Below are 10,310 nucleotides of genomic sequence, written 5' to 3'. Positions count from 1 at the left end.
TGACATGGGCGCTTTTTGCTCACCAGCTACAGTGGCTAGTGCTTTTCCAAAGTTACTAGCCACTCAGCATTTTCACTGGCCACAATTTTGATGTCGGTAAATTACATTTATGATTAAAGTTGACTTTGTTATACTTAAATTACTTTATTTTGAGTCATTTTACTTGATTAAGAAGATTTAAAACCCTTTCAAACTTTTAAATGCAGATTGACCACCTAAATCAAGACTACATTATATCAGCTGGTATGTAAAGGTGGGCAAGAGGTGGACAATATGAGCATGGGCTAATATGAGAAATTTACATTTACATTGTCATTAAGCAGACGCTTTTATCCAAAGCGAATTATAAATTTATTGTGTTAGGCTATATAAAAGGGGAAAAAAAGCAAATTACAAAAACAGTAGTAAATTCAAAATATATATATATATTTTTTTTTTCAGATACAGTAGGTTTATTTAACATATAGTAAGGTGACCAGATTTCTGAAATGGAAACCGGGGACATTTCCTATGTGAGTGGTCAAAATACCACCAAAATCTCATTTGTTATTATCTATTAATTAAAAAACAGGCACAGTACATTTTTTTTTATTGCTGTTGGTTTCACATTTTACATTAATAAACATTGATTTAATTTCATTAGGATTTTTGGTCTGGTTTTAATACAATTCACCAAAATAACTAGCCAGTAGGCCTAACTACAAAAAACTATTAAACTATTACACTATTTTGAAAAATCACATTACAAAATATAATGTGAGATAAATAACACAAACAATATTTGCAACATTTTCACAAGCTGTTTATACTGTACGAAATTACAACTTTTGTCCAATGACATTTTAATCTTCTGTTAACAGCTTTACTGACATGAAAGGAGCTTTGTTGTAGTATTCTTGAGTAAAGTTCATAAAATGTAGGCTAAATTATTATTTCCCACTGGAATTTGTAAAATGTTCTGTATACCTCTTCTAGGGGGCATGCCCCCCTGGAAGAAAATTTTGCACATAAGGTTAAATGCATCAATCTGGTGCACTTTGGAAGCTCAAAATTAAGAGCTTCAACACATGTACAGTGTGCACATTGAACAAAGAAACAGCATTAACTTGTGCCTGGACATTAAAGAGGGTTCAAACATCTTTTTAGTTGTGATATAAAGTCTACATCGTTTTAGGTGTTTTAGGATGCCAAACAATTATTACAATAAAATAATAATATCATAATGTTTTAGGCCTAGCTATATAATTATTCATATGACAATAATATCCATATAGGCTATTGTAACAAATGCACTCTTTTATATATATATATATATATATATATATATATATATATATATATATATATATTTGTTTATTTTTTTAGGATATACTTTACACAACGTATAGGGAAATTAAAATACTATTTGTAGCCAATTTCTAAGATAAATCCTTGAGCTTTAATTTTGATGTCACCTGCTGATCGTGTGAGCAAAGTGCGCACTTCTCTTTAAAACACGCAAAATCACTGTATTTTACAACAGCAAAATATTGTAATACAGTGAATATTGTAATACACCCTAACATATAGCCTACATTTATTTAGCATTTTCTGTTGTTTGATTAACATTAATGACAGACAGGTAGACCTATTTAATTGGGCTGCTGAATGCATGGACGTAACTGATGCATATCCGGTTATTACCCACCTGTTTACGTCCATTTAAGCCATAACCGACTGTATTCACGTGAGATACTCCATACGATGGACATTTAGACATCTGTGTGCACGTGTATTTGACTATTCAGGCGCGAGGAAAACTGATTGCGCGCGCGACAGAGAGCGCTTCTGTTGTGTGTCGTTCAGCGCAATTCCGCCTATCCCTCCTTCACTGGATTTCATTGACAATTTTACGTTTCACTATTGAGAAAGTCATATTGATAGTAATCTAGGCTACTACCGGCATGCTCTGCATTGTTTGTGTGTTGCTAGACTACGTGGTATGAATTTACGTATGAATGCACGTTTTTGGCGGGACTAGGCTGGGCCACTTGGAGGTTGCTTCGGGGCCGCATGTGGCCCGCGGGCCGCCAATTGAATAGCCTTGGCATAAAGGGTCACATTATTTTTTTCAGACTTTTTTTTATTATTAAAGTACACATGAAATCAAAATTGACCTTATCTACTTTGTTAGTGCATATTACTAGTCTTGTGGTAAACAATGAATCTGTGCAAGTTAAAACACCGGCAAAAATTGGTTTTCGCGGTAATCTTTAATCAAAATCTGAAAAGTTACTTCCGGTCTGGAATGGCGTTCCTTCTCAGATGACGTCAGTTTGACGGCTTGGGTTGAAAACGCGTAATCCACTCTGCAACCGTTAGTCTGCTATGAGCGAGAGATGGAGAGGAGGAGCGCTAAAGTAAATCCCTGCCCTCTAATCAATATTCCGTTTCACTTGGAAATACGTCACAACACTGGAGAAAAGTCGTTTGCAACTTCCGGTTCACGTGGACTTTAAAGGTGTAATGTGTATGATTTTTGCAGTAAAATATCCAAAAACCAGGCCAATATATTTTGTTCAGTTGAGTACTTACAATATCCCAAATGTTTGCAACTATTTGTAAATTGTGAGAAAATTGCAATTTTAACCAAGGCTGCGGGACGTGTGAGGAGTCGCCTGTCAATTGCGTCATACCCGCATTACCCTCGGTTTCCGGTTTTATTTTGTAGAAACCATGGAAACACCAAAGACGCTTTAATATATTACATGTTTTAATAGATTTTTGAGGAAAACAGGGCTTTGTCTCAGGATATGATGGTATGTTTCCCTCACCAAAGAAAGAGTTAAACCTGAAATCTGGGCCCGTATGTATAAAACTTCTCAGAAATGCTCTTAAGACTATTCTTAAGTTTTGATTTAAGTGTCACAAAACCTTTAGTAAAGAGTAGGAGTTTTCTAAGAGTAGGAAACTTTTATAAAGAAGCTAAAAGCAACTTTTAGTAAAGTATAAGATGGATTCTTAAGTGCTGACTTAAGTGTTGTGAACCAAGTACTGCAATGATGTCAACTCAAAATGGCTGCCCTCAATCTCTGAATCAGCCAATAGTGAGCCTGGAAGGGTGAAGTCACAGCAGCACAACACCAATCATTTAAAGGTGCCCTAGATTCAAAAATTGAATTTACCTCGTCATAGTTAAATAACGAGTTCAGTGAGTCACATACAGTGAGTCTCAAACTCTGTTGTTTTTTCATTCTTATATAAATCTCATTTGTTTAAAAGACCTCCGAAGAACAGGCGAATCTCAACATAACACCGACTGTTACGCAACAGTCGGGATCATTAATATGTATGACCCCAATATTTGCATATACCAGCTCATGTTCAAGGCATTAGACAAGGGCAGCCAGTATTAACGTCTGGATCTGCACAGCTGAATCATCAGACTAGGTAAGCAAGCAAGAACAATAGCGAAAAACGGCAGATGGAGCAATAATAACTGACATGATCCATGATAACATGATATTTTTAGTGATATTTGTAAATTGTCTTTCTAAATGTTTCGTTAGCATGTTGCTAATGTACTGTTAAATGTGGTTAAAGTTACCATTGTTTCTTACTGTATTCACGGAGACAAGACTGTCGTTATTTTCATTTTTAAACACTTGCAGTCTGTATAATTCATAAACACAACTTCATTCTTTATAAATCTCTTCAACAGTGTGTAATGTTAGCTTTAGCCACGGAGCACTATCAAACTCATTCAGAATCAAATGTAAACATCCAAATAATACTATACTTACGCGATTAGACATGCTGCATGACGAACACTTTGTAAATAACAATTTTGAGGGTTATATTAGCGGTGTGAACTGTGTTTATGCTGTTTAAGGCAAGCACGAGCTCTTGGGGCGTGGAGCACGAGATTTAAAGGGGCCGCAACCTGAATCGGCTCATATTTAATGATGCCCCAAAATAGGCAGTTCAAATTATTAATAATTTATATTAAAAATTTTGAGCTGAAACTTCACAGACACAGACACATTCAGGGGACACCTTAGACTTATATTACATCTTTTAAAAACATGTTCCTCCGCACCTTTAATGTTATTATAAAAACAACAACAACAACAATAATAATAATAATAAAAATGTTTTTACATTTATTTAAAAGCAATGGATTTGCATTATGCAAAATTATCACAAATCAGTATTGATTGTGTCAGATCTTTTTCTATTGATGTATGTCTCCTCATTTACAGTTAGAGCAACGATGTGTTGTTCGTTCATCATCTGCGCTTTATTTTTCGTGAAGCATTTGTTTTGCGTCAGCTGTGATGAATAAACATCCACTCTCATTACCTGTGTAACAGAGCCTAGATAGTGAAAGTTTTGCAGGTAAACTACTGCACACTGATGTTCGCTTGAGAGTGAGGTGTTTAATGGCATTGATAGTGCATTTGCCTCACATGACAGCAGTGATCGGGCCGGGGTTCGAGACCGACTCGGAGCAGGGTGGCGACTCACCCTGGTTAGTATTATTGGAGTGTGAGATTTCTACAGCTCTCTTAAATAATTTAGGAGCTAAGACCTAGTCTTGACACTTAGGAACCTTTATGAATCGCATTTATTCTTAAGTCTAAGAATAAGAGTAAAATTACGTCATTCTTTGGATTCTGACTCACTTAAGACTGAAATTTCACTCTGAGCGGCTTTATACATATGGGCCCAGATCCACACTTCGAAGCACTGGGTGGCAGTAATGCACCAAAAAGTAGAAAGTATATTGTGTGTCAGTAGAAGAATTGAGCAATGGCAAGAACCAAGCAGGCCACTCGCAAATTCACAGGTGGAAAAGCCCTGAGGAAGCAGCTCACTACTAAAGCTGGCATCAAGGAGCCTCAACGTTACAGGCCCGGGACCTCCAAGTAGGTATAACTATAGACTGGAGATCTCCAAAATAGGGCGTGAACTCCAAAAGTGGGCAGGACCTCTAAAACGGGGTGGGGTCTCCAAGTGCAAAGACTTTTGCTATTGGCTCTGGCTTCATCCAATTGTCAATGGCTTACATTTTAACATTTATGTTCGTGATAGAGGATCCCAGAGCTCGTGGCCAGTGGCATTCGGACCAGAGTTTGAACCTCTGCTCAATGATATGAGCGGGAATCCCCTGCGAGCCGTCCCGGTGCAGCATGTGGGAAAGTTCTACTCTATGGCTGCGTTCTAAGCGATAGGGTTGTCCCGGGGCTCAAGATTCGCAGGGTAGGATGGGGGATGCAACTAAAAATGTCCAGTGAGGTCCAGTTGGCAAGTTACCAAAGACCTGGCTCAGCGATATCATATGGCATCTTATCTACTGCTTATCTCCTGAACTGCCATTTTCTTGAGAAGGGTTTGGAGTACCGGTTTGGACTACGAGCTTCTTCCTGGGTTGGTGACATCATAAACCCTGCAATTAACATAAACCCTGCCCACGGGAACACACAACAAAGTGGGCGAGGCCACACCGGACGCATGCGTCACGAAGCAACAAATTGATATAGGTGTCTCTACCTCTACAGAATCTCTTGCCCCTGATAAAAGTTTAATTTCTCTCCTTTTCAACATCTCAGGTTTATAATGCTTAAGTGAAACTAGATGTCAAAAAATCTGCAGGGGTTGACAAAATTGAGCCTTTTTTTTTTTATGGCTGCTGGTATTGTAGCAGAGCCAATTGCATCTATTTTTAATTTAAGTCAAATATTATACCAAGAGCGTGGAAGTTGGCATCAGTTATTTAAAAAGTGGAGATCCTTCTGGTAATTGTCATCCTATTTCTAGATGACCAGTTTTAGTCTTTAGTATTGGAATCATTGATAAACAACCAATTAAAACATTTTTTAACAGATAATAATATTCTTAATGGTCACCAGACCAGTCAGGTTCTTAACTGCAGCTCTGTTAGTTACTAATGACCTTACACATTTTTTTTAGATTGTAAAAAGTCCTGTGCAGCATTATATGTTGACCTTTCAAAAGCTGTGTTGATCATAGTTTGTTACAGAAACTTAGATCTATTAGCGAAGCTGCAAATGGTTTGATAACTAACTCAATGTGTGAATTTAGAAAATTATAATTCTCCTTTTCTTCAAGTAAAAAAGTGTTCCGCAAGGATCTATTTTATCTCCTATTCTGTGTTCTATTTTTATCAGTGATTTAGGTTTTGGAGTATAGACTCCACTATGCCGATGACGACACGATTATTTATACAGCAGCAAGATCTATAAATCAGTCAAGCTCTGGTGAATTTACAAAAAGCATTTAACGTTATACAACATTCGTTGTCACAATTGAAATTAGTTATAAATTCAAAGAAGACAAAATATATGATTGATATATGACTCATCTCAATGATACAGATGTGACAATTTCAGCTAACATGGTACACAAATTGAAAGAGTCAGTTCTTATAAATATTTAGGCATATGGTTAGATAAAAAGAAAATAGCATTTAATGTCCATATTGATAATTTTCTGAAGAAGCTTAAACCAAAATTGGGGTTCCTATAAAATATTTATTTTCCTATGAGGCTCAAAAGAAGCTGGTTGAGAGCACTTTTTTATCTGTAATTGATTATGGTTGTTTACATGCATGCAGCTTCATCTTTATTAAGGAAATTGTACTCTGTCTTTCATGCAGCGTTGCGTTTTGTATGTGGTGCGGAATTACGTACACATCAGACTGAATGAATCTTTATCATGGTCCTCCATATGTATATATTAATTACCAAGCCACTTCTTGTTAAATTACCATCTTATATTACAAAATATTTAGCTTTTTATAATAATGGTTATGGAGATTGCAGCTAAAAGTCCCAAAGGTATCCTCAGAATTTGGTCAGCATGCTTTTTCTTTTTATGCCCCTAGGGCTTGGAACGACCTGCAAAATATACTGAAATTAGAGTTTTGCCTCCTTTGGGTACTCTTAAATGTATTCTGTGTTCGGTTTTTAAAGAGTCCTGTAAGTGCTTGTCCTGACCTTTGGCCTAACTGATTTGTTGGATTATTGTTTTGTTTTTGTATTTGTATGGAACTCTGTGTTGCCGTCTTGACTAGGTCTCCCTGGAAGAAGAGATTATGATATCTCAATGGGATTTGCCTGGTTAAATAAAGGATAAATAAATCAAATCAAATCATAAAACTATATAAAAATGAATCATATTGGCATTTTGCATAACGATAATCATTTTACTTGGGGTATTTTATAAATGTTATAAACTCAGATCTTCATATATCCAAAGGATGTTTGTGTGTGTGATAATAATATATCACCTTATAAAATGGCACTCCTGCATGAAAAATAAGGTGCACTGTTGTCTCCGGTTCCACAATATGATGTCACATCCTTCACGGTCACAGGACACATCACCGCACGTGATGAAGATCAGTCACTGTTTGTATTTAATTACCAAGAGGAAATGCATATGAGAAAATTATAATGATTTATATCAAAACCTGTTCCCAAATCCTGTTCAAACAAACAGTACAAACTTTATTTGAGATGTGTGCATTGATAGCAATGGTTTCTGTGTGTTTAGCCAAATGATCCATCAAAAATAACTTTGTCTAGTAGCCTTTGTGAATTAAAGACTTTCTATTTTACTTAGTGAACATTGTGACTCTGCAGACATCTTTTTAATCATTTTAACAAATAAAATTGTCCAGGAAATAGACTGTACAACTGTATGATGAACTTATTGAAGATATTGAAATAAAATGATTACTTACTGGCTCACTAGATTGTTTTTTTTTTTGTTTGTTTGTTTTTTAACAGAAATATTTTCATTTTCTTTTTATCAAAATTATTACATTAAAAAGCAATTAAATATACAATTAATTTGATTAATCTAAATTTGATTAAACTTTTTTTTACTTTATTTTATTATCTGAATGTCATCCTTTAATATGGTACACCACTATTGCAAGGTCTAACAATAAAAAAGCGAATTAATTAAATATTTTTTTAAAAGTGAGAGTCCATTACAGTATAGTGCACATGTATAGTGATTAATACAGTATAGTGATTAATAATTAGCGAAACAAACATACAGTCAAACCAAAATGTATTCAGACACCTTGAACATTTCATTCATTAATTCAGTTTATTCACTTATTTAAAAAAAAAAATGTTAATAAAATATGACAAGATCTCAGAAAAAAATGATCTTAATTATGTCAGATAACACTTTAGCAAAACATGGTCAGATCAAAGCGTCTCAATCATCAGTTTTACTGGTAGTTCACTGTATGAAGAATTGAGGGGTATAATACTTTATTTTGCTATCCTCACTTACAGAAATGAACTATAGTGTCCTGAACCCACTAGTCAAAATATATAAAAAAAAATATCTTAATAATTTTTGGTTTGACTGTATTATCTAATAAATCTATGTAAATATCAAGCAAAGATGTGGGTTGTGTTTCTTTTGTTTGAGCTTCAAATAATTGAATTTCAGGGAAATAGTAATGTGACATCATGACACATGTACACAGAATATAAATCACAAAGGTAAATGTCAATCATGTGATTCCCATGCCTACCCATAAACTATATAAGCACAGCGTTAACCTCCTCTCTCTTCACTCTTCTTGTCCTCTGGTAAACAGATACCATGAGACGTCTTGTTTTTCTTCTGTTACTTTCTTCTGTGTGTTTCTTCACTTTGAGTGAAGTTGTAGATAATAATTTTAGCAAATGCAAAAAGTTCTTTTTGAACAACGCTCCTCCTGACTTCACACCAGCATTGGGCGTTTCAGTAGGCCTAACGCCCATCTGCCAGTGTCTTTGGAATGACAACGATGAGCAAGTTTATCTTTATGCAACTTTGTACAGCACCACCTGGAAGATCCCCGTCTACTCTGCGTATAAGTTTGGCAGCCCAAATATTGGGAGATGTGACGTTTGGTACATTGAACCTCAGGTAAATGCTGTTTAAATTCAGTGCGTATATTAAAATACTTGCATATTCCAGTGTTTGATGTGCAGACAAACATAATAAATCATTCATCTGTTTGTGTGACTAAAAGGGAGTGTTTGAGAAACTTTTTTTATTTAACAAGTAATTTTTTTTTTTTTTCAATTAAATCCAAGGCAGAAATTGCATATTTCTTTTTAAAATTTAGTTATTTGAAATAACAATAAATGATGTCTATTTTTAAAAGTCTGAGTCTTTTTTTCCCTTTTCTCTTTCTGTTTAGCTGGATGGAGATGAAGAGCCATGTATGCGGCCTACAGGCTATGGTAAAAATATTGGCAAAAATCAGGCTGTTTATAAGGACTATAAGAACTACAAAGACTATAACAAAGGCCACCTCTATCCTGTGCTCCACACCAACAATCATCTGTCTATGCTGGCCACATCCACACTGACCAACGCGGCTCCACAGAGTGCCTCTTTCAATCAGATACAATGGCTGAAACATGAGAAGGCTGTTATTGAAGACCTGAAATCCTGTGATGATCCTCTGCAGGCTTATGTGGTGACTGGTGTAGTTCCTAATCTGGACCAAAACGTCCCCAAACTGAATGGTAAAGTCACTGTGTCACTGTATTACTGGAGAGCCTTCTGCTGTCTAAAGGGTGATCAGTACACAGGGAAGGGCTACTATGGACCGGACAATGGCGAAGTGAAGGAATTAACAATAATAAAACTTCAGGAAAAGCTCATAGGTTTTTACAATACAGTTACAAATATATTCACAAAATTACAAATTTTTCCAAGCATACCAAAAGATAGACTGCCTAAAAAACCCAGAATTGAATATGTATGTAACTAAAAGAAAAACTGCAGCTAATCATGTTTCTTTGCAGCTAATATAGCAGAAACCAATGCTGATCGTCTAATTTTTCACATCTGACTGATATATTTTTGAAAACTCTTGTTGGACGTCATATGAATATTTGTTTTTTCAGACAGGCTGCAGAAGTATCTGGTGATTCAGATGTGTTTTGAGTTCTTTGTCAGTTTGATCATTATATTCCATTAGAGAGAGGCAGAGGCTAACAGAGCAGATTTCAAGCTCATTCAATTATTTTGACATTTAAAGAAGTGTTTCATATTTCCCTCAGAAGATAGCAGTGATTGGGGAGTGTTATAACACTTTTTTTTACCTATTATGAGGTATATGTATCTCACACTTTGATGATTTACCAACATGATTACAATTAATATGAAACTTTTAATTTTAATTAATATTTGTGTTTTCTTTTAACCTCTTTGTGAACCTGTATATGTTATTAATTAAATAAATTTAGTGATTAACTTGCATTACTTTCTTTCTGCCTTCTCAA

General features: G+C 35.3%; 1 protein-coding gene across 1 annotated transcript; it reads left to right on the top strand.

Annotated features, from left to right (window-relative positions):
• The first annotated feature begins 8,631 nt into the window (after positions 1-8,631).
• Positions 8,632-10,051, top strand: LOC137026677 (endonuclease domain-containing 1 protein-like). Its single transcript, XM_067394095.1, has 2 exons — positions 8,632-8,940; positions 9,218-10,051. The coding sequence occupies exons 1-2, from the start codon at positions 8,632-8,634 to the stop codon at positions 9,794-9,796; spliced, it is 888 nt and encodes a 295-aa protein (XP_067250196.1). The 3' UTR covers positions 9,797-10,051.
• The last annotated feature ends 259 nt before the right edge of the window (positions 10,052-10,310 follow it).

The sequence above is a fragment of the Chanodichthys erythropterus genome, chromosome 9 (genome assembly GCF_024489055.1).
Source record: "Chanodichthys erythropterus isolate Z2021 chromosome 9, ASM2448905v1, whole genome shotgun sequence".
Taxonomy (NCBI): Eukaryota; Metazoa; Chordata; class Actinopteri; order Cypriniformes; family Xenocyprididae; genus Chanodichthys; species Chanodichthys erythropterus.
The sequence above is the reverse complement of the archived record's forward strand: the minus strand, read 5'-3'. Positions and strand labels throughout refer to the sequence as shown.